This window comes from Mixophyes fleayi, chromosome 4, assembly GCF_038048845.1.
Source record: "Mixophyes fleayi isolate aMixFle1 chromosome 4, aMixFle1.hap1, whole genome shotgun sequence".
In the NCBI taxonomy this organism is placed as follows: Eukaryota; Metazoa; Chordata; class Amphibia; order Anura; family Limnodynastidae; genus Mixophyes; species Mixophyes fleayi.
Window position 1 is genome coordinate 177429673 of NC_134405.1, and position 25980 is coordinate 177455652.

General features: G+C 41.2%; 1 protein-coding gene across 1 annotated transcript; it reads right to left on the bottom strand.

Annotated features, from left to right (window-relative positions):
- On the bottom strand, positions 1 to 25608 carry IL17REL (interleukin 17 receptor E like). The gene is made up of 7 exons (XM_075205283.1): positions 25528 to 25608; positions 25245 to 25390; positions 23628 to 23693; positions 20706 to 20763; positions 18803 to 18916; positions 12805 to 12872; positions 1 to 833 (listed from the first exon to the last, which is right to left on the bottom strand). The coding sequence occupies exons 1-6, from the start codon at positions 25562 to 25564 to the stop codon at positions 12805 to 12807; spliced, it is 489 nt and encodes a 162-aa protein (XP_075061384.1). The 5' UTR covers positions 25565 to 25608; the 3' UTR covers positions 1 to 833.
- Positions 25609 to 25980: the final 372 nt, after the last annotated feature.

The window sequence follows — 25980 nt, forward strand, 5'->3', positions numbered from 1 at the left end:
TTAGTTAACAAAATATTTCATTATAAGCACACAGAACAAAAAAATACAAACAAGTTTTAAAATATATAGAAATACAATTTAAATACAAAGAAAGTAAAGGACAAGAAAATATTTATCAGCTAAGCTGCACATCTCTTTTTATCTTGCACAAAATGTTATAGCATGGTTAGACTGGTAATAACAATATACAATATAAGTAATAGCTGTCTGCCCTTGAAAATAATTGGACCATTGTTAAAAAAAAACACAACAAAATATCTGCTGACTAATATGGGTAACCGGTATGTATGTGATATAATTCAGTTATTTATAGTTACGACTCAGAGAAAATACCATGAAGTTATGATACAACAGGAAAAAGTAAATGACGTATTATAGTGTGACCTTTAAAAAGCTCTTTTTAAAATCAGGGATTACCACAGGCATGAGTCATTACATAGTAAATGTAGGCATGCAATGAATGACTAAAATGCAAGTGGGAAGGCGGAGGCTTGGCAATGCTGCAAAACAGCATCGAAGAGATATGATAAAAAGTTAATTGTGCTACAATAATGTTACACTCCAGATTTGAATACATTATCTTGCATTTTTATCCATGAATCTGTCTGTCTTGGTTATAAATACTTGTAATGTAAATAAGTATAATCCAAATCTTAGTGCACATGAATAATTTTTTTAAGATTTTTTTACACCAAATATTTTCAAATGATCTGAAAAAATATCCACTCTGAAATCAATGTGCTTGTTTGCAAAAAGATCTGTCTTTTTATTCCAATTTATCTGTCGCCTTCAGTTTTGTTAATCAAGTCTCACTTGCTGCTCTAATGAAGAGGCTAGTTGAAAAAAGAAAAGAAACAGAAGTAAATGAACATGCAAACATATTTTTATACATATTTGTACAATGCATCAGTTATATCAGGATTATATTTTAAATTGCATGTATCTTCAAGCATATATATGTGTAAGCATATCCCTTTAGAACGCCCACCCCGAAGTCCAGTACGTGTTTCCCTATACCGCTCATTTTGTGATGTCACAACAGAATGTTGGAACTGGAAGAGGAGGCATTATTATTATTATTATAATCATTTATTTGTTAGGCGCCACAAGGTATCCGCAGCGCCGCAAACAGTACTAACAGTAGACTATACAGGGTGAAACCATACAGAACAATGAACAAAAAGTACCAATACTTCAGAAACTCCGGCTAGTCATATGCAGTAAAGACGGAGCGGAAGAACAGGTATGGAGACAGGAGGGGAGGGGGCCCTGCTCATACGAGCTTACATCCTAAGGGGGGGTAAACAGACCAGGCACAAGAGGAGCCAGTTGAGGCAAGAGGATAGAAGGGAGGACGAGTAAAGGGAGGAGATGGGGGTTAAGTAGATGGTTGGTAGGCTTTGAGGAAGAGGTGAGTTTTGAGTGCACGTTTGAAGGAGCACAGAGTAGGAGAGAGACGGATGGAACGAGGGAGGTTGTTCCAGAGAAGGGGGGCTGCACGGGAAAAGTCTTGGATTCTGGAGTGGGAAGTGGTGATAAGGGAGGAGGAGAGGCAGCGGTCGTTGGCCAAGCGCAGGGAGCGGGCAGGAGTGTGAATGGAGAGGAGGTTAGAGATATAAGGGGCAGTAGAGTTGGAGAGAGCCTTGTAAGTGGTGGTGAGGAGTTTGAAAAGGATTCTGTAGGGGAAGGGAAGCCAGTGTAAGGCAAGGCAGAGAGGGGAGGCAAAGGAGGAGCGGCGTGAGAGGAAGATGAGTCTTGCGGCCGCATTGAGTATAGAGCGGAGGGGGGGAGAGACGGGAGTGGGGGAGGCCAGTGAGTAGGAGGTTACAATAATCAAGGCGGGAGATGATGAGTGCGTGGTTGATAGTTTTGGTGGCATCCTGAGAGAGAAAAGGACGGATGCGGGCGATGTTGCGTAGTTGGAAGCGACAGGCTTGGGCAAGGGAATGAATGTGGGGGGCAAAAGAGAGAGAGGAGTCAAGGGTGACACCCAGGCAGCGAAGTTGGGTGACAGAGGAGATGGTGGTGTTGTTGACGACAATAGAGAGGTCATCGTGGGATGGGAATCTGGGCGGAGGAAAGACAATGAGTGCAGTTTTAGAGATATTGGTTTTGAGAAAGCGCTCGGACATCCAGGAGGAGATGGCGGAGAGGCCGTTGGATACCCGAGCGAGGAGGGTGGAGGAAAGATCAGGAGAGGAGATATAGAGTTGAATGTCGTCAGCATAAAGGTGATACTGAAGACCGAAGGAGGAGATGAGAGTAACAAGGGAGGAAGTGTAGAGCAAAAAGAGTAGAGGGCCAAGAACAGAGCCCTGCGGGACTCCTACGGGGAGAGGGTAGGGGGAGGAGGAAGATCCAGATGTGGATACAGAGAAGGAGCGATTAGCGAGGTATGAGGCAAACCAGGCATGGACAGAATCAGAGAGGCAGAGAGAGAGAAGAGTTTGCAGCAGGAGGGGGTGGTCCACGGTGTCAAAGGCTGCAGAGAGGTCGAGGAGGATGACCGTTAGTGGTTAGCGATGGTTGCCATGATGGTGTAACGGGCCTGTGAGGAGAAGTCTATTGCCCTTAAAAAGCTGCCTGCAACTGCTACCAGAGAGGCTGCACAACTGAACTAACTTAGCTCCCGAACATTTTTATCAGTTAATTGTCATATATAATTGTCATATTAATTGTTCTGAGTATCGTCTTGAACTAGCAGAGCACATTATCCTCTGTGTCCCTAGTACCGTGTGGGGATTTCCTGTTCTGTGTAGATGTGGTAAGAGGTGTCCTGCTGCTAGGAAATGGCCAGATGGCCTGTGCACTCAGGCAGAACCATGCAAATTTCAGCTACAGAAGTAACCAGCACCTTACTGCAGTTTCCTCAGTCAACAGTAAAAGCCCTTCATGAGAATGAAATAAACTTAGATTCTGTCTTACGTGCAAAGTTTACTTCTGAGAAATCTGGACCTGCATGGTTGGTTTGTGGGCCCCAATTGGAAGTAACTAACTCTAAAACTGGTGAAAGGCTTTCTGCCTATCGTTTTAGCGGGATAACTGAATGATCACTCAGTGTTGTAGCTGTAAAAAAGTCTTCCTGGCAAAGAAAAATTGGACTACTTGTAGGTCTTGTGGAAGCAGAAAGCGGTGTTCTCTGCTTGTACATTGTGGGGATATCAAGAGTTGTTAACGCAGTTGTGATTCCTGTATCGGTAACAACTGTTGAGCCTATAGTAAATCATGAAGGGGCCAATGAACACACTCAGTACTTACACCAGTTTAGGGGTTCTTTGGTGTTGTAGCAGTGGTTACAGATGTTGGCCATGTTCCTCTTATTGACTTGTGTTTAGATGATGTATCAAGCAATCAGAATGAAATGGATGCATCAGATCTTGAAGTGATGAGTGGGATACCAGCTGAAATACCCAAACTCATGGAAGTCGCATATAGAGAGTAGGGCTGCCATCATAAACTGTGGGGCCCAGTACTAATTAACTTGGCAGGGCCCACATCCCCATACATGTGCCCCCCTCGCTCTTTGCCATACATGCGCCCCCATCCCTCATCACAGTACATTCCCCCCACTCCCTCATCACAGTAAATGTTCCCCTCCCCCAAAAGTAATTGTCCCCCTCTCTCCTCCCCGCAATAACAGTAAATGTCCCCCTCTTCCCTCCCTGCAAACACAGTTAATGTCCCCCTCTCCCCTCCCTGCAAGCACAGTTAATGTCCCCCTCTCCCCTCCCCGCAAGCACAGATAATGTCCCCCTCTCCCCTCCCTGCAAGCATAGTAAATGTCCCCCTCTCCCCACCCTGCAAGCACAGTTAATATCCCCCGCCCCCCCTAATCACAGTAAATGTCCCCCTCTCCCCCCTCAATCACAGTTAAGGCCCCCCTCCCCCCCACAGTTGATGTCCCATTCTCCCCCCTCAAAATCACAGTTAATGACCCCCTCTCCACAGTTAAGGTCCTCCTCTCCCCCTCCACAGTTAAGGTCCCCCTCCCCCCCCTCCACAGTTAAGGTCCTAAGGACCCCTGCTCCCCCTCCACAGTTAAGGTTCCCCTCTCCCTCTCTCCCCCCCTTCCTCCACAGTTAAGGTTCCCCTCTCCCCCCCTCCACGGTTAAGGTTCCCCTCTCCACCCCTCCACAATTAAGGTTCCCATCTCCCTCCTCTCCAAGGTTAAGGTTCCCCTCTCCACCCCCCTCCACAGTTAAGGTCCCCCTCTACCTCTTCCCTACACAGTTAAGGTCCCCGATGCTGCAGCTCCCGGTCACTGATACACTGGGAGCGCTGCGCGCAGTGATGACATCACTGTGCCGCGCTCCCGGCCTATCAGAGCCTGGGAGGCAGAGCTGCAGCATCGTGGAGAAGAAGGTAAGAAGAATAAGGGGCAGCACGGTTGGTGACTGAGGGGCCCGAACAGTCCAGGGAGTCCGGACAGACGGAGAGGTCTGTCCGGGCCCCGTAGTCTGTCCAGGCCCCTCACAGCAGTACTGGCCATACCCCCCTGATGGCGACCCTGATTGAGAGTCACGACTTTTGTGTATTCAGCTACTTGCACCATCTGGGACCACAGTATCAGCACTCTGCTTTATAAGCCGAACTAATCAGCTGGCTGTTGGATTTGACAATAGATATCTCTCCCTCTGGAACATGAAAACATTATGGCGAGAATACCATGTTCAGGTTGAAGAAGGTAGAGTTCTTGTGTTTGCTGTTACTTTTCAAGAACCTGAGAATGACCCTGGGAATTGCTGCTACCTCTGGGCATTTCAAACCAGTTAAAGCGGTCAAGATGTAAGCTTACATATGCTACAGTTGACTTTTGGTGACAATAACACCAAGAACTCAGAGAAATATTGTACCACAACCGGGACTGGGAAGACTCAGGACTCAGGCAGAGACTATACAGGAGGTGGCAACCTCCTGATCAGAATAAGCCTGTAGCTGGCCCTGGACAACTCAGAACCCAGAACCTGAGGTAGGCCTGGAACTGGAAGCCGGTACCCCGAGATGGCTCCAGAAAGTGGATGACTCAGAACAACAACCTACTACCCCAGATGGCCAGTAGGAGAGACAGGAATAGATTGATGAGAGGAGAATCAACACAGAAGGTAACAGCTGGAAACTGTACACGGGCAGATAGAATGAAGGTGAATCCACACGAGAAATAAATAGCCAAAGTCTTTATTTCAGCAAGCAGAGTGGAGCTGAAATAAAGAAAGGGTTAAGGGTTTAAAGTTTGTATCACAGCAAGCAGAGTGAAGCTGAAATAAAAAAAAGGGTTAAGGGTTTAAACTTTGTATCACAGCAAGCAGAGGGAAGCTGAATTCACACAAAGGGTTAATGGTTTGAAGTTCCTATAACAGCAACAAGATGAATCTGAATTCACACAAAGGGTTAATTGTTCAAAGTCCATATAACAGTGACAAGATGAAGCTGAATTCACACAAAGGGTTAATGGTTTGAAATCCATACAACAGCAAACAGGATGAATCTAAACTCACTCAGAGAGTAAATGGTTGAAGTCCATGTATTAGCAACAGGATGAGGCTGAAATAACTCAGAGGGTAAATTTCTTCAGTATGTACCTAGCCTTAGTCAGTGTTAGCTTGTTTTGCAAGTGTGGATTTGATCTAAGTGTGGTTGTTTATGTAAATATAGCATAGTAAGTGTTAGTTCTAAATCAGAAAAGAGGGTAAGATAAATTACTAATCTCTTCATCCTCTGTTTCATGCACAGGTAAATATTTCATACCATCATTGCACCGGTTATTTGTAATGGAGTCAGATGTACTATTTTTATTTAGATAATGCTCACCCTAGCTCAGTGATCATCCAAATCAGCCTTGGCTGCACCTTCCGGCATGCCTAAATTTATTTAGACCCTCTCAACTCCAGGACCCTGCTTTTGCTCACCTGTATTGTAACCTGTTTATTACAGCAGATCGGGGTTGGGTGCCTGCTCCAAAGGTTATGTTTTAATTTAAATTGGTGGTCTTACAGTTCTATGTGTGCAAGCCATGTACATTAGGGATGAGCGGACTCGGATTCTCGCAATCCGAGCCCACCCGGATTCGAGGCCGATCCGAGCACTGTTCGGGAACTTCCGGGCGGCAAACGGAGCCAAACCGAGGCTATGACATCCAAGTCTCGCGTCGGATCTCGCGAGACTCGGATGTCATAAATACTCACCTTGCGGGCGCCATCTTCATTCTGGCTGTGATCACTCGTGAGGGAGGTTGTAGTTAGGGAGCTCCTGATCAGTTTAGTTGTTCTTTGTGCTTTGTCCAGTGCTCTGTCCTGCTGAGTCAAGTGGTGCTTTGTCCAGTGCTCTGTCCTGCTGAGTCCAGTGGTGCTTTTCTCCTGTGCTCTGTCCTGCTGAATCCAGTGGTGCTGTGTCCTGTACTCTGTCCTGCTGAGTCCAGTGGTGCTGCCTGTGTCCTGTGCTCTGTTCTGCTAAGGGCATAGTTATTTCCAATGTATTCCAAAGTTATAAAAAATTTTAAAAATAATTATAAAAAACTTATACAAAAAAAATATAATTTTTTTTAAAAAAAATTATACAAAAATAATTGAAAAAAACCATAAAAAAATTAGTTTAAAAATACTAGGTACTGATATTTCAAAGTCAAACTACATTCACTGTTGCTGCTGTACCAAAAAAAATAATAGGTACTGCTATTTAAAAGTCAAACTACGTTCTCTGTTGCTGCTGTACCCAAAAATAATAGGTACTGCTATTTAAAAGTCTCCTGTGCCGCAGATAATTTGTGAAGGCTTTGCCGAGTGTTTGTGGTTTAGGGGTACGCTCTCTTGTGCTGCATATAATGGAGTACCAAAATTTGGAGGATAAAGTCGGGAAAGATCAAGAACCATTTCCTTTTAATGTTGAAGCTGCTGCCACTAGTCATGACATAAACGATGAAATACCATCAACGTCGTCTGCCAAGGCCGATGCCCAATCTTCTAGTAGAGGGCATGTAAAATCCAAAAACCCAAAGTTGACTGAAATTACCAAAAAAAGAAAATTAAAAACATCTGAGGAGAAACGAAAACTTGTCAATATGCCATTTACGACACGGAGTGGCAAGGAACGGCTTAGGCCCTGGCCCGTGTTCAGGACTAGTGATTCAGCTTCACCCAAGGATCTAAGCCCTCCTCTTCCCCCCTCTACAAAAATTTAAGAGAGTTATGCTGTCAGCAACAACAACAAAACAGCAAACAACTCTGCCTTCTAAACAGATGACATCACAAATCCCCAAGGCGAGTCCAAGGGTGTTGGTGGTTGTGAAGCCTGACCTTCCCATCACTGTACGGGAAGAGGTGACTCCATCCACCATTTGCAGCACACCCTCTGCATATGCTGGAAGAATCACCCACAGTGTAGATCCAGATTTGGATAATCAAGGTGTCAATGTTGTACACCGGGCATGCCCGACGCTCCCATTAGGCAACCTTAGGCAGTTGCCTAGGGCGCCCGCCTCCACTGTCAAAAATTCATTCTGATGCGCCCGGGCTGCCTGGCGCATCGCACACCTGATCACTGACGTCAGTGATCAGGTGATAGGTCTTTACCCGGCGGCGCCTGCTGTATTATCACACTGTCTGTCAGTGACAGACAGTGTGAATAAAGTTCTTTCCAGACGCCCCCTCCTCTCCCAGCATGCATCACTCCGCCTCCTGTGTGAAGAAGGTGAGGAGCAGCAATAGAAAAGAAGTGAAGAGAAAAAAAGAAAAGAAAAGAGAAGAGAAGAGGTTTGAAGAGCCCCCCTGCATCTACAGACCAGGTAAATAAAATCTAATCATTTATTTATTTATTTATTTATTGTGTTCGGCGGGGGGGGGGGGGGGGGCGGGGCAGGAAGGGGGGGGTGTTTTGCCTAGGGCGCCGAAAACCCTAGCACCGGCCCTGACACCGGGAGGAGGCTATTGATGTAGCTGGCGCTGTGGAGGAACTTGATGATGAGGATGCTGATGTGGTTATTTTAAATGAGGCACCAGGGGGGGAAACAGTTGATGTCCATGGGGTGAAAAAGCCCATCGTCATGCCTGGTCAGAAGACCAAAAAATGCACCTCTTCGTTCTGGAGTTATTTATATCCCAATCCGGAAAACAAATGTATGGCCATATGTAGCGTATGTAAAGCTCAAATAAGCAGGGGTAAGGATCTTGGCCACCTAGGGACATCCTCCCTTATACGTCACCTGAATATCCTTCATAGTTCAGTGGTTAGTTCAGGAACTGGGGCTAGGACCGTCATCAGTCCAGGGACACCTAAATCCCTTGGTCCTGTTGGATACACACCACCAACACCCTCCTCGTCAACTTCCTCCACGATCTCCATCAGATTTAGTCCTGCAGGCCATGTCACCAGCCAGACTGAGTCCTCTTCAATACGGGATTCATCAGAGGAATCCTGCAGCGGTACGCCTACTACTGCCACTGCTGCTGTTGCTGCTGGTAGTCGGTCCTCTTCCCAGAGGGGAAGTCGTAAGACCGCTACGTCTTTCACCAAACAGTTGACCGTCCAACAGTCGTTTGCCCTGAGCACAAAGTACCACAGTAGTCACCCTATAGCAAAGCGTATAACTGCGGCTGTAACAGCTATGTTGATGTTAGATGTGCGTCCAGTGTCTGCCATCAGTGGAGTGGGATTTAGACGGTTGATGGAGGTATTGTGTCCCCGGTACCAAATCCCGTCGAGATTCCACTTTACTAGGCAGGCGATACCAAAAATGTACAGAGAAGTACGATCAAGTGTCCTCAGTGCTCTAAAAAATGCGGTTGTACCCACTGTCCACTTAACCACGGACATGTGGACAAGTGGTTCTGGACAAACGAAGGACTATATGACTGTGACAGCCCACTGGGTAGATGCATCCCCTTCCGCAGCAACAGCAACAGCTGCATCAGTAGCAGCATCTACAAAATGGCTGCTCGTGCAAAGGCAGGCAACATTGTATATTATAGGCTTTAATAAGAGGCACAACGCTGACAACATTTTAGAGAAACTGAGGGAAATTATCTCCCAGTGGCTTACCCCACTTAGACTCTCATGGGGATTTGTGGTGTCAGACAATGCCAGTAACATTGTGCGGGCATTAAATATGGGCAATTTCTAGCACGTCCCATGTTTTGCCCACACCATTAATTTGGTGGTGCAGCATTACCTCAAGAGTGACAGGGGTGTGCAAGAGATGCTTCCGGTGGCGCGCAAAATTGCTGGACACTTTCGGCATTCAGCCAGTGCCTACCGCAGACTAGAGGCACATCAAAAAACCATGAACCTGCCCTGCCATCACCTCAAACAAGAGGTTGTGACGCGCTGGAACTCCACCCTCTATATGCTGCAGAGGATGGAGGAGCAGCAAAAGGCCATTCAGGCCTACACAGCCACCTACGACATAGGCAAAGGAGTGGGGATGCGCCTGAGTCAAGCGCAGTGGAGACTGATTTCCGTGTTGTGCAAGGTTCTCCAGCCGTTTGAACTTGCCACACGAGAAGTCAGTTCCGACACTGCCAGCTTGAGTCAGGTGATTCCCCTGATCAGGCTGTTGCAGAAGCAGCTGGAGAAAGTGAGGGAGGAGCTGGTAAACCATTGCGATTACACCAAGCATGTAGCTCTTGTGGATGTAGCCCTTCGTACGCTTTGCCAGGATCCGAGGGTGGTCACTCTTTTAAAGTCAGAGGAATACATTCTGGCCACCGTGCTCGATCCTCGGTTTAAAGCGTATGTTGTGTCTCTGTTTCCGGCGGACACAAGTCTACAGCGATGCAAAGACCTGCTGGTCAGGAGATTGTCCTCTGAAGAGGACCGTGACATGCCAACAGCTCCACCCTCATTTTCTTCCACATCTATGGCTGCGAGGAAAAAGCTCAGTTTTCCTAAAAGACCCGTTGGCGGGGATGCTGAGAACATCTGGTCCGGACTGAAGGACCTTCCAACCATTGCAGACATGTCTACTGTCGCTGCATTGGATGCTGTCACAATTGAAAAAATGATGGAGGATTATTTTGCTGACACCATCCAAATAGACATGTCTGACAGTCCATATTGTTACTGGCAGGAAAAAAAGGCAGTTTGGAAGCCCCTGTACAAACTGTTTTACCTGAGTTGTCCCCCCTCCAGTGTGTACTCGGAAAGAGTTTTTAGTGCAGCAGGGAACCTGGTCAGTGAGCGGCGAAGAAGGTTGCTTCCTCAGAACGTTGAAAAAATGATGTTCATAAAAATGAATTATCAATTCCTCAATCAAGTACAGCACTGCCCTCCAGATAGTACAGAGGGACCTGTGGTTGTGGAGTCCAGCGGGGACGAATTGATAATGTGTGAGGATGAGGAAATACACACTGAAGGGGGAGAGGAATCAGAGGATGAGGATGAGGACGACATCTTGCCTCAGTAGAGCCAGTTTAGTTTGTACAGGGAGAGATGAATAGCTTTTTTGGTGTGGGGGCCCAAAGAAACCAATCATTTCAGCCACGTTGTTTGGTAGGCCCTGTCGCAGAAATGATTGGTTTGTTAAAGTGTGCATGTCCTATTTCAACAACATAAGGGTGGGTGGGAGGGCCCAAGGACAATTCCATCTTGCAACTCTTTTTTTGGCATTATGTGACCGTTCAACAGTCGTTTGCCATGAGCACAAAGTACGACAATAGTCATCGTATGGCAAAGCGGATAACTGCGGCCTTAACAGCTATGTTGGTGTTAGACGTGCATCTGGTGTCCACTATCTGTGCAGTGGAATTCAGACCATTTGAAGGCGGAGGTATTGTGGCCCCGGTACCAAATTGGGTACCGGGGCCACTCCACTACGCAGTCCAGATAGATGCGTATTACATATTAAACTACGTTCAATGTTGCTGCCAAATTAAAATAAAAGTAAAATGCCCTGTCATAATAGAAAACAAGAGATAGTGACGTGCTCGAACTACACCCTGTATATGCTGCAGAGGATGTAGGAGCAGCCATATGTGCAGTTGAATTGAGACCATTTGGAGGAGGTATTGTGGCCTCGGTACCAAATTGGGTACCAGGGCCACTCCACTACGCAGTCCAGATAGATGCGTATTACATATTAAACTAAGTTCAATGTTGCTGCCAAGATTAAAACAAAAGTAAAATGCTCTGTCATAATAGAAAACAAGAGGTAGTGACGCGCTCGAACTACACCCTGTATATGCTGCAGAGGATGTAAGAGCAGCTATATGTGCAGTGGAATTTAGAACAGTTGAGGGGGGTATTGTGGCCCCGGTACCAAATTGGGTACCGAGGCCACTCCACTACGCAGTCCAGATAGATGCGTATCAGATATTAAAAAACGTTGACTGTTGCTGCCAAATCCAAAATTAATTAGGGCAGCATGGTGGCGTAGTGGTTAGGACTTCTGCCTTACAGCACTGGGGTCATGAGTTCAATTCCCGACCATGGCCTTATCTGTGAGGAGTTGGTATGTTCTCCCCGTGTTTGCGTGGGTTTCCTCCAGGTGCTCCGGTTTCCTCCCACACTCTGAAAACATACTGGTAGGTTAATTGGCTGCTAACAAATTGACCCTAGTCTGTTTGTCTGTCTGTGTCTGCCCGCCTGTGTATGTGTGTGCATATGTTAGGGAATTTAGACTGTAAGCCCCAATGGGGCTTATGTGAGTGAGTTCTCTGTACAGCGCTGCGGAATTAGTGGCGCTATATAAATAAATGGTGATGATGATGATGATGAATTAAAATGACCTGTCATCATCAAAAACAAGAGGTATTGACGCGCTCGAACTACACCCTGTATATGCTGCAGAGGATGTAGGAGCAGCCATATGTGCAGTGGAATTGAAACCATTTGGAGGAGGTATTGTGGCCCCGGTACCAAATTGGGTACCGGGCCCACTCCACTACGCAGTCCAGAAAGCTACCTCGGTGAAACGTTTTGGACTAAAAACAATATTGTGAGGTGTGAGGTGTTCAGAATAGACTGGAAATTAGTGGAAATGATTGTTATTGAATGTTATTGAGGTTAATAATAGCGTAGGAGTGAAAAGAAACAAAAAAAAATGGATTTTAGCACTTTTTATGCTTTTTTAAAAATAAATCAGAACCCAAAACCCTAAATCAGAACCAAAACCTTTCGTCAGGTGTTTTGGCAAAACAAATCAGAACCCAAAACCTCAAGCTAATCAGAACCCAAAACCCAAAACACTAAAAGTGGCCGGTGCACACCCCTAATGTACATATACAAAAATGGGAAACTAATTGTATGCTTTGTTGTAAAAGCCACAGATGCTGCAAACCTGCCCAGATTTCCAGCATATCTGCTTGGTTTAGTAATATCACTAAGGGAGGAGGTGTGAAAAGTACCAGGATGAACTAGCTACTCAACATGACCATTTATAATACAGCAGTGCTGATATGTTGTAATTAGATCATTATTGTGGTTGAAGACAACTCTGTTCAATAGAAAATGTATGTTTAAGGAACAGCACCTTATAAGGATAAAATGTGTCATATAAAACTATCTAAGAATATCCACAGGGAGTCAGGTACAAAACACTGTCAGAATATCACTGCTTTAAGCAAGTTGTGTCTTTTCTAGTCTTTCTCCATTATGATATTTACAGTGGCAGCTAATGAAATATGGATGCTTGAAAGGTCCAGAAAATTTCTTAAACTAGTATAGTGAATTAATATTATTATTAATATAATGTCTTATTACACATACTAAAGCTATCATTTCATGCATTATACATTGTTCTAGGTTTTCCTTTTTCTGCTAATACTGCTAGCATATGTACAGGTGTACAAAAAGATCTGGATATTGCTGAATACTCACCTATTTCCAAAAATGTTTCACTTTGGATTTCAAGAAAGTTTTCTTTTGCAGTTTCTTTTGATGCCATACTGGAAAATTATTTATCAAGATATTCATGGTAAATAATAGGATGTAATTTATTTTTATACATATATTTTTAGTCATATATTTAATGCATACATTACTCCATTTACTGTAGACCCTGGAATAGATTTTAAAAGCTATCTAACCGTGGCGTATGTATGTGATTGTGTGATCTCTACTTTAGTCAAGGTCACTTATTCATTTCCATTTGTTGCTACCATAACACCTCTCACAAACCAACCAAGTGATCCTGGTATTAAAGAATAAAGAACTTATGGTAACAAAAGAGCTGCTTACGTGCACAGATTGTCTATTTTTAGTGTTTGTATATACAAAATAAACCCAAGACTCAGCAAAATGGACAGAATTCTCTTTATGGCTGTTTTTCAAACCTGGGGGTTTGATCACACATATGAGCGGGGTCAAAGATGCAGAAAAACAAAGTGTGCTTTAGTGATGTGTTTACTATTATTATCATTTATTTATAATGCGCAAACATAGCATGCAGCTCTGTACATTCAGGGGATCTCAATACAAATAAAAAACATACAATGACATGAAACGGAAGGAAAAAATAGCCCTGACCAAATGAGCATACAATGCAAGAGTTGTGTGGACCACTTGATAGGTAAGGTAGGTACATAAACATTGTAGCTGTTGGTGGCAGGGCCGGATTTACCATTAGGCAACCTAGGCAATTGCCTAGGGCCCAGCGGTCCCCAGAGGGCCCTCCCAGGGCTGGAGGTGAGACTACCCTTTAAAAATGGGCCCGCTACTTATGGGCCAGTGCTATGTGCTTGCCCCCCCGGGCTAAAGTCTTCCAGCCAGCCCCTGAATAGGGGTATATGTTATGCTAAAAAACTATAGTGCTATGGATTTTTTAAGTGAGGGGCCCCAAACCAGTATCTTGCCTAGGGCCCCATGTGGTCTAAATCCGGCTCTGGTTGGTGGGTGTGGCTACTATAAAGCAGAGGTATTATCAGTAGCCATTGACGATTGAAATTTCTGTGCACCTACATTAAAATTAATTTTATATGCATTCAAGTTTTAGAATGCAATGGTGGGAATGGTGCCAGCGACTTTTATTATCTAATATTATGCACTTTTCAAGTATTTATTAATGTGTAAAAAGCACACAAAAAAACAGCTGTGAATGAGCGCTGAAAATTTACAATTGCTAATTACTTATTTATATTTGTGCATGGTCCAGCAGTTCCCAAAGTGTGCGATGCGGCTCCCTGGTTTGCCGCGGCCAGGACAAAAAAAATTAAAAAAATTATTTACCAATCTGGCGACGCCCGGGACCCAATATCCTTCTTCCTCCTCACTCCTCCTTGTTCCCTTCTCACTGAATGTGTGACGCCATCACGCCCGACATATTCAGTGAGGAGCCATGCAGAGAGGAGCTGGAAGAAAGAAGACAGAAGAAAAAGAAGAAAGCCAAGTAAGGTGAGTAAAGAAACGGAGGGGAAATAGTGAAAGGAAATAACGATGGAGGGAAAGAAAGAAGGAGGGCACAGTGTGAGGATGAAGGTGCACAGTGTAATGGTGAAGGGGCAGTGTGAGCATGAAGGGGCACAGTGTAATGGTGAAGGAGCACAGTGTGAGAATGAAGGGGCACAGTGTAATGGTGAAGGGGCATAGTGTGAGCATGAAGGAGCACAGTGTGAGCATGAAGGGGCACAGTGTGGACATAAAGGGGCAGTGTGATCATGAATGGGCACAGGGTAATGGTGATCGGGCAGTGTGAGCATGAAGGGGCACAGTGTAATGATGAAGGGGCATAGTGTGAGCATGAAGGAGCATAGTGTGAGCATGAAGGGGCACAGTGTGGGCATGAAGGGGCAGTGGTATCATGAATGGGCACAATGTAATGGTGAATGGGCATTGTGAGCATGAAGGACCACAGTGTAATGGTGAAGGACATTTATGTAATATTGTTATTTTATTTTGTTTGATCTTATTCCTTTTAATGATAGCTGTAAATTGTTCATTGACAGAAATAAAATTGAAAAAAATATATAAAAATATTCTTTTCCCTTGGATTCATATCCATTATTTTTGCAAACAACTTAATAAGTATTTCTGTCATGGCCTAAATACTTATTATGTCATTATATGTCATTTTATGTCATGTACCCATATATTTATAAAACTGGACTGCTCAGTAATTATTTTGGAGGGGTGCCTTGAAAAAATTAGGGTGCCGTGAACTGAAAAAATGTGGGAACCACTGGCATAGTCATTTAGACAGAAACTAGGGTATAATTCAAGCTGTTAAAATAGCTCTGTGTCAATTATCTTATCAGTCAGTAGCTGGAAGTATTACACCACCTGCATTTTGAAATGGGAATTTCCCTGTACTACTGGTTGCTAAAATGCTGTGTAAGAAAAACAAACAACTTTGTGAGGTATACCCTTAAGAATGCTTATCATGCACATGCATTAAATATGTTATTGCAGTTCTACAACATTTATTTTTAACAACTACGGGGTATATTTACTAAACTGCGGGTTTGAAAAAGTGGAGGTGTTGCCTATAGCAACCAATTAGATTCTTGTTATAATTTATTTAGTGTATTCTACACTAAATATACCTTGATAATTTTATTTTTCTGCACATCTTAATATTGACATTTCTTAACATAAAGAGACAAGATAAAATGTATGAAGTAGTTCTGTTTAAAAAAAAACCAGGGAGATTGCCACAATTATACTACTCTGGCTGTAGGAAGGCTCAAAATATCATCTGTCCCTCAGTATAATATACAAATGATTCCTGATTTAGAGAAGAGTCCCTTATTTTAAGTAAAATCTCCTTAAAATCTCATGAGTGGTCATGAGCTAGTGTGATCATTGGCAAACTCCCTTTAACCACTTAAAGCTGTCCTGGGGGTAAGTGTATCAAATAGCGATTTTTTCAAATTGTTTATATCCGGCAGCTTTGCATGGTAAATTTAAAGAGGCAATAGCTTTATGGGCAAAACTAGCCTTTAAAGCTTTTGGCGCTTTAAATTTACCATGCAAAATCGCCCAATATCGGTGATTTGCAAAAATCGCTATTTGATACATTTACCCCCTGATATCAGAAGCCTCCAATACATTATCGCAAAATCAACATATACCAGTAGCAGTATAAAGTAATATAAAGTAATATACATTCATAAAAACATAAGGGGAAAAAATACATACTTTCAAAATTCTGATTGTTTTCATGGTTACAAAATAAGTGAAACACCATTAGTTTGCCTCAAAATACCAGGCTTTTCCATCTGTGGTCTGTGGTAACACCATATCTGTTTATTTTACTTTGGATCTAATTGTGTAAAAAGATTGTCAGGCAAAGAGCATTTTAACTTTTTTTCCTTTAACATTTACTAAAAGGTTAACTTTGTTTCTGTTCTTTCAATTTTAGTACTAACGGCATACTCTGTCAAAAGACGAAGGCTAAGGGCTATAGAGGGGACTTTGTTACAGCTGTAAGACTAGTTTGGCTTCTGTGTGTCATATACTGCTGGAGCACACTGGCCCTCATTTAGAGGTGACGCAAGTCCAGTTGTGTAGAGATTAAGCATTTTTATACTGCACATGTGCTCTACAAATGAACATGTGTACGTCCTTATCAATATTTTTTGCATATCCTTACTTGCATCTCCTTACACTTGGACACACAGAATTGGGGAGAGAACGGATGTGCAATCATAGATGTGTTAACCTAATTTTGATATACACAAGGCAAATTTCTTGTGGGTTTTCGACCCTGGAGCAAAAATCCTCAGCATTGACCTTTGTGATGTTCATAATGCAAGCTCAAATTACCTATCATAGTGTGACCAGCCCTGCCTCTCATACCTTATTGCTGAATGTGACTTTTGAGGGAAGACCCCACACTATTTGTCCCGCTGCATTAGTGGTAGCCAGCTCAGGCAAAGAGTGCTGATGTTTAGTTCACTTTACGGGGGGGGGGGCTGCAGGTTTTTTTGCCATTAGTTATTTTGTATTTTTAAAATTATACATTAAAAAGCTACACATCATTATCAATGATGATGATGACAGGCATCTCTATATGCGGCCTCATCATTATATGCTTAAAGAAGATTTTTAAGCATTTAAACATATCTTGACTATCTTAAGGTGTAATTCAAAATAAACACATAAATGCACTGTATTCACTATGCATTTTACGTGTATGTTTTGGATTCAAACCAAACTACATATGATTCCCATTGGCTGTTATGCAAGGTGTAGATGCAAGATGTTGGGTCTGGATGAAAATTTGGCAACAGTGACACACTTTCTCTATTTAGTTCCTCTAAGGACCTGTACCTTTGTTTTTACTAGCATTCAGATCTGTTGCGCTTGATTTACCGACCATGATTAAACAAATTGGTGAAGTCTAAAATGCTAGTAACAAAAGCACATCAAATGTATTTGTGTTTACATACATTTTCACTCACACTTTTACAAATATTAAAATAGCCAAACACAACACCAGGGAGTATCTGTAGTATTATACTGACAATTTGAACGCTAAGACTTTCCCACCCAGAGAAGTGCTAACATTCTTAGGGGAGAATTCAATTCTGCCGCAAGCAACACGGCGCTAAATCTATTACCGTTAATATGGTAATTTTAACCCTGCTTTCTGGTCGTGGCTCAGGAAGCCGTGAGCAAAAAGCCGGCATTGAAATGACCATATTAACGGTAATTACGCGCACTATTACCATAATATCGGTAATAGTGCACAGGCTGCGTTACTGCCAAAATTTAATTCCCCCCATAGAGTTCAATCGCTCTCACAGGTTGAAGTGAATAGAGAAAGCCCCTCCCTTGTTGCACAAGAGCGACATTGCTCAGAGAATATTGCATGCACTGCTTTCAGAGCTTAATAACTCCTTAGAGAGTGACCTGGGAAGAGAAGGGACGTGCAGTTGTAGGCTTTAATCAGAAGGAAGGAGTTCACAGTAGCAATTTAAGCTCTATTAAAATTAAAGTTGTAACAGTACCAGCCTGCAAAGTGCTCGTGCGATACCACATTTACTACTGTGACTGAACAGGTAAAATAATGCTTAGAAAGAAATGCCTTTACTTTGCTACAAGTTGCATTGTGACACATCTGTCTTTCTATGAGATTCCTAACACATACTTGCGAACTCTCACGGAAAGTCCAAGAGACTCCCGAAATTCGGGTCAGTCTCCCGGGCTCCCACGAGAGCTGGCATTTCTCCTGCATCCCGGAATTCACCGGTGAATCGCACCATTTTGGAGGGCGGGAGGGGGCGGGGCTCGGCCAATCGCGTCATTTTGGCCCCGCAACGTAAATTGCGGTTTTCGCGGGGGCAAAATAACGCGATTGGGCGAACCCTGCCCCCTCCAGCCCTCCAGTCACGCCCCTCTCTCGGAAACAAGTTTCCGGGAGTAGATAAGTATGTCCAAACAAGATATTAGATTCCAATTTGTAGTTGACAAAGTTGCCCATCAACCCTTTCCCTTACAGGTGTGAAATCTAATGTGCACAGAAGGGTCAGCCATGATCACAGCCTTATCGTATATAAATCCATATTTCTAAGTAGACTTTGTTATAGATTACACATTTCTGAAACTCAAAGTAACCCTTTCACTGGTAAGGGCAAGGGGAACTTGCCTTTAAAGCTATTGCAGCTTTAAATTTACCATGATACATTTACCCCCTGGTGTGTAAAGTATAAACTGACACTGGGATCACTATTTATTTGTTTATTGTTTAGAACTGCTCCACTTAATTAAACTATGGAATCATTTTATTATAGTAGGGCTACGGATTTTAAATTAACCAAATATTTCAGAATAGTAATACTTAATTTTACTGTTTATTGGTAATAATGTGGTAATTTAAATTTTATTAAAACATAATATTTTGCAAGTGTCATGGAACTTGTCATTTTCAGAAACTTACCTTTCAATATTATATATCCAACAAGTGTGAAGATAATAGCCAATACCATCACCACAGTTCCCACTATAAGCATCTGCAAAGAGCTATCTTCAATGGGCAATGTGTCTTCTAATACTGCCAAACAGAAAAAAAGAATAGTGAATGGAGAATTGTACCACATATATTGTTTCCCTTTTGCTTTTATCCATTTCAGATATTAAACAAAGAAATGTAGAATTTAAAGACAAACACGGCCCTACAAGTTCATCTAGTCTGCTATTTTCTGTGTTTGTTTTTGGGGATGTTTTTAACAATAGATATATGTTTGCCCCATGCCTTTTTTGAATGTTGTATGTCTGCGTCACGACTGCTGGGAGATTATTCCATAAATATATCACCCTTTCACTTGCTCTACAAATCCTTTTATTTTTTAAAAATACTGCCTTGTAGAACTCTGTTAATTCTTTTAATTTAATTGAATGTTTATACCATATAATATCTGTCCATTCTGTCCTCTAAACTATATATGTTCAGCTCTTCAAGTCTTTACTCATAGGTTTGTTATGCAGCTAATGCACCGTTTTAGTCCTTTTTGATGTTTTCTATTTTATTTATGTATTTTTCTACGGAACTGTACACAGAAATTAAGGTGAGATGTTGCCAGTCACCTATAAATTTACCTCCGTCTGTGCTAACTTGGGATTTTGATGTGTTTGACACTGTAGGCAAAATGCTGAGGGTACAGCTGAGTAAATGAAGTGTGGGGATTTGATAACATGCAGTTTGTAGGCACTGTCTGGGCAGCGCGTAGTGGGCAATAAGTTACACAGAGGTTTTGGCACTAGTTGAACAGTGCATGTAATGAGGTACTCGGATGTGTTGGCACTGTTTGTACAGCATGTAAAAAGGTAAACAGATGTTTTGGCACTGGATCAACAGCGCTTATTGTGTAAGGAGGTACGCAGATGTGTTGGCACTGTTTAAACAACTCATAGCGTGAAATAAGGTACACAAAGGTGTCAATATTGTTAAGGCAGTAAACAAATGTATACAAAGGAGTATATTACAGTGACCCTGTAGAAGAGAGACAGACAGCAAGTGTAGCAAAGTACATACACACACAGATAATAATAACTGGCAGACGAGCTTGGCACAACTAAATACACTGGAGTGGATTCTAAGACCCCAAAAGGACTTAGCTGGTATGAGGACTTAGCTGAAGGAGGGGGAGCTGCATTTGTAAGCTCCCCTCATCTCCAGACACCACTTTCACACTCTATAGTTATGACCTTGACTCCAAATTCCCTTTCTTCTTTTGTTTCTGTGGCCACAGTATATTATTGTACAACTTGATGCATTACATTTAAGATTCCATATTTCACAGTTCATACCTCTATTTTCTCTAAATCAATATGCATTTGTTTTACCCATACTGGGGTATGAAGCTTGTTACAAATCTTTGTATCTTTTGTATAACAAAACAATTTTCCTTGTAGGGTAAATTAATATCACTAATGAATGCATTAATAAAAAAGGACCCAGGACGGATCCCTAAAGTATTCCACTAGCTACCATTTCTTATTCCATTATTGTACTGTGAGTTAATGTAATGAGCAGTGTAAGTCAGGTGTGACTAGTCAATGGGATGAAGTTTAAGGAATAACAAGATCTACATTTACAGGTTCCAATTATGTAAATACTGCTTTAATTGTATCTGTTGATTAAGCAGTGGTTTAGTTGTTGTATTATCTTACTACTGTATTTTACACTAGAGCTGATTTTGTAACAATAGTTATACTACAGTGAAGAATATAGTATTTCAGATTATGAATGATATACAATCTTTAAAAGTAATATTATTGATGTGTATTACTGATTATACTGTATGTTATTGTTTAATTAAAATAATATCAAAGATACTTACTGCAAGGTATATCACAGATCTGCACAGGAAATGAGTAAGTCACATCCACTCGCAAACTCTGTGAAATAAGAAGAACAATATTTGCTAGGAATAGTCAATAAGTAAAAAACTAATTATGAATACTGTCTATGTTGGGACCACATATTAAGGAATGTATTAACAATGTGGTCACAGAATGGCCAATTTGCCTGACATAATATCTCCATGCATATCCATTTTACACATATTTCAATATGTCAAGAAGTCTCAATTTTTTTAAAGCACATTGCTAATGTTTAGTTTACATATATTGCTATGTATGACTTATTGCTAAAGCATACTTTTCCAATTAAAAAGGTAGAATTTGGTCCTAATGGGCAAATTGCCCAGCAAAACACATGAAAGTGGACATACTCTGGAGACACAAGCAAAAAACACACCTAAGTGTGCAGAGAGGGGAAACAATCTGAAGAGGTGCACTGTACACAAGTGAAAATGTTACAGGTCGAGGTCCAATCACCGACCACTTTAAACCCAGCCTTTTCATTAAATTAAACATTTGCATTTTTCTCTTAAAATACTCGTCAGTTTAAAGATATGTATTGCTTAAATGAATCATGAGAGTAAGAAAAAATCGGCACTGTTTTTTACTTGTGTCACTTTTGTGTATATCGGAGGATGCTCAAAATTCACTTAGAGATGTGCTTCTCGGCCAAAGTGGATTATTTTTATACGGCGCTGCAGAAACCTTGTGACACGATATAAATAAAGATTAATAATAATAATAATAATAATAATAATTATGTAGCCCATTAAAAGTACAGTATGAGACCTTACTGGTGTACCATTAAATTCCCTTTCTGAAGCTAAAACATACTTGCCAACATTTGTTTTTCTTCTTCCGGTAGATGCCGGCTGGGACGTGGGCGTGCAGTGACGTAATGACGCAAATCGTGTCATTTTACAGCGGGGGCGGGGCTAAACGCAGCCATTCCGGGCGAATTCTGCCCAGGGCAGATCAGGGAGTTTGCCACACTCTCCCGGGAGTCCGGGAGACTTTCACAAAATGCGGGAGTCTCCCTGACGTTCCGGGAGAGTTGGCAAGTATGAGCTAAAATGGTCATGTGCCCCTCTACACAGCAAGAGACACCCCCAAAACGGTATCCTCACTATTCCTATACAAGATATACCTTTATATAACCTTGCTCTGCAAAATAAAATCTTGTTTTTCGTCCTACTCTGCAAAAGTATGTGTATTGGGTGGCGTATTCTGTGAATCTCCTTCCCTTGGCCTGTGCAAACTTCAGCTCCACTGCAAATTCCATAACCTTACTGCCTAAACTTATACACTTTGGTTGAAATCAAAGTTCATTTACACAAGTTTGGTGCAAAGCAAGACTTGGTGCATGGTAAGACTTGGGGCATCTTTTTCTGCAATAGAGCTAACAAATGTATTTTCTGAAGGAAAAAAAAATATTTTTTCAAGATTTGTCATTATTGTCTATATTATTACAGGTGACATTAATTCAATATTTTTTCTTTTTTTCTATGCGTTTTTTTAGGAAAGTATTTTCCACATGGTTATTGGACTTATCCTGCACTGTCCTGTTTAGCAGAGCATGGCGCCGACACCCATATTCATTACGTGCATTCTGAAACAAATGCACAATGCACTCACTATGCGTCCCTTGATGAATCATGCCTTATATGTGTATGGAGCTGAACTTTGACAGCTATAATTCCAAAATACAGGTTATGGAGAGATTATAAACAGTGAGGACCACAATTAGTCTGTATAAGCACTTGTCTTAAATTTTCACCCTTATCATTACCATTTTTAAAGGGCAAACAAAATTGACACTTATGTTTGGCTGAACCTTCTCAGGGAATCACAGCATTTGACAAAATCACGCAATTTGCTGATCCCCGCCCCTGGTAGCTTTTGGGTGCCGTTTTCAAAAAGTCGGCAAGTATGGTCAAGATTCAGGAAGGGAGGTTCAGGGAAAGTATTTGACAGTAGTGAAAATAACAGATTTTAGTAAAACATATTCTTCCTCTCAAAATGCAGTTTGTAAAATCAGTTCAAAAAGACTGAAACATAATAATATACAAAGCTTAGCTTACTACTATATAACAATATTTTAATTGCACAGTATTTTAGTGCAGGGATTTTGATAGTCTGCCTCTATACGACACTTGGGGATAAATGTATTAAGTAGCGTATTCTGCAAGTCGCTGATACTCGGCGACTTTGCAGAGGAAATTTAAAACGGCAATGACTTTCAAGGCAAGTGTTGCCTTGAAAGCCATTGCTGTTTTAAATTACCAAGCCTGATCCAGTCGTCTAGGACGCCAGGATTTAGGAGGTGCTTAAAACACTCAAATCAAATAAAATTACTGAAATTGCTGTCTTTTCACATAACATTACTGAAGCTGTTGCCTTTTACTCCTACATTTGGTAATAGGCTGTGAGTTATGATGTTTGCAAAGAGGAAAGGAAGACGTGCTTTCCTGCTTGATAACGCACTGAAATATGTTAGATTTGTACAGTCTAATGTAGTCAGCGATGATTTACCAACTGATTTCACTAAACTTGCCTACAAAAAGTACTTGAGTAAAAAACACTTTTGCAACATCTTACATCTTCTTTTATTGGCTAAAAACAAACAGAATTCACCATATGAATCTCAATACTACCATTAACTCATCCACACAAATGCAAAAAGCTGTATTTATGGTCAGTCTGGTATTTTGTTAATATTGTCATTTGCATTGTATCAGAGTTTGTCATAGTGATTACTGGTTACCCTATTTTGACAAATGCTATAGCTACATTAAACTTCCACTGAATGCAATGCAGGACAAAGCACTATGGCTGGATGTTATATATTGTATGTAACATTTTTCTGTAAATAAATAGTATTTTCGTCAATGAAAACTTACCTGAACACAAATATTGGGGCCACATATTTCTCTTGACAAATTGAGAGTCACATGATCTGATCCTCCCTAGGAATGTGAAATAATTGTACTTTAACAAAGGAATTGAAACATATAATATTCCTCTTAACTTGGTTGTCATATTGAGTGATATTTTGTGCATTTAATGTATTTAAATATATTCATTATTCCAGTTCTCAGTATTACCGTAATCCTAAAGAAAGTCAATCCCCTTCATTTGATTCTAAGCCTGATATGTGTAATCCTCAGGGGCATCCTGGCTGGAAGGGCACTTACCACCAGGGTAGAACACTACCTTTACTGAAAGGGCTGTTAACTGAAAACAGAAGGTGATATTGTTTAGCCATATTTAGAAAGGAACTACAGTACAAATCTATCTCAGCAATGTCTGTCTATAGGAAGATATAGAATGAGGGTAAAGTGATAGGGTGTTAAGCAACTGATCACTTTACTCTCAGCAGTGCTCTTTGCAGTAGGAAGGCATTGCGGCAGACATGGATGAGTTACCTTCAATAAAGAGTCTCCATTCTCTGCCCTGGTCTTCACAGTCCAAGAAGATTTTCATCTTTTCACAGCATTGCAAGAAGTAATTACCAAGACTGGAAGAAGCAGTGTTGTGAGTGGAGTTTCCTTATTGGATATAATTAACCAATTATTATATTCTAAAACCATGTACAAATGCTGATGGTTTTAGAGCTACAGTGTATTATGTAAATATAGGACACTTTGGAGCTATAGTGTATACAGTGGACATGGAACTGTACTGTATAGCAAGGCATGGTAACTGCAATTATATACTGTGAGCACAGGAGCTGTACAATATACAGTGGACATGGGAGCAGTACAGTATACTGTGGGCATGGGAGCATAACTGCTGGACTGGAGGCTGACTCATGGCTTATTCCCATTTTCATGTATTCTCATCAGAGAACACAGAAGAAGCACTTTTAATTTGTTTTTGCTTTCTTTTTATGCATTAATGTCTACACCATTCAGTTGACTGAAATAGAATAGATGAAAATTGCAATTTGCTACTTTAGAAATAGGGCAACGCAATAACAACTGTCAACACAGAAAGGGCAATTGTGTTATAAATGTGTAACCATACGATTTTATAGCATTATAGATCCAGTTTTCATACAACCAAACTTCATGGAAACTGTATAAGTTACTTAGGTTGGAATTCAGACTTTTGAGTAGTCATTTACTTTGATATTCTCTCTCCACAGAAACAATTAATGATACTATATTGAGGGTTGTAAAGGGTGGAGGATCTGAGCAGACAGAAAGCATATCCTTTTCATTAGTCCAATCTCGCCAATCCATTTATAGGCAATTGGATGTTAATTAATTGCAGAGGCTAACATACATATGTTGAAAGGTTTCTGGTCATACTTATATGTATTTCCTATTTAAGAATTTTGGCATCAGTCAGCAAGCATTTTGGAAACTAAATTCTATGTTTTTTTTCTATTGCTACTTTAAGGCCATTACTGGTCACCCTTTAGTGTATTTCCACACTCTGCTTTGCTGTATCTCACACTTTACAATTTACGTAAACAAAATGTTGGGTATCGTGCATTTAATTAGTATACTCACCACATAGACCAAAGCGTGTATTTGAACAGGGTCACAGGTATTAAGATGTGTCCGGTTACAAATAAAAACAGAAAACTTTGCTTTAGCTGGTGATGTAATTATTATTTGTGTTGTTCCCTCCATAAAAAGTGTTTTCATATGCCAAGCTGAAATTGATATGGACAACATAGTAATCTATTAAACTTCTAAACATCTATTCTATTTAGTTATTTGACTAAAATATTATTGGATTATTGTAATTAAATAAAAACAAGAGGCTAAAGGTTTTGCTGTTATATTTTACCTGAAAATTGTCCAGAAACAAAGGGACATTTTACCATGGAGTCCACATCAGTCGAAAACTAAAAAAATAATAATAAATAAGTGTATCTAAGTAAATAAGTGTTAGCAACATGAGCAAGTGTTTGCTTAATTATAATCATACAATATGTCCTACAACTTGTTAATACAATTATTTTTAAGTAATAAGTAATTAAAATGATCAAGCTGGACAATAACATATCTGTATGATATATTGGATTAGCTCACAACATTTTATATCATTTGTGTGCTACACATAGTGATAATTGTAATATTTATTTGAAAATGATTGCATCACAATTATTAAGTGTTGCATGTGTTACGTCCATATGTATCGGTTACAATAAAGATTCTCCGATGTGATCGATATGGTTCCAAAGCACATAGGTTTTATTCGCAATAGTATAGCAAGACAAAGTTTGTCTTGCTATAAAAC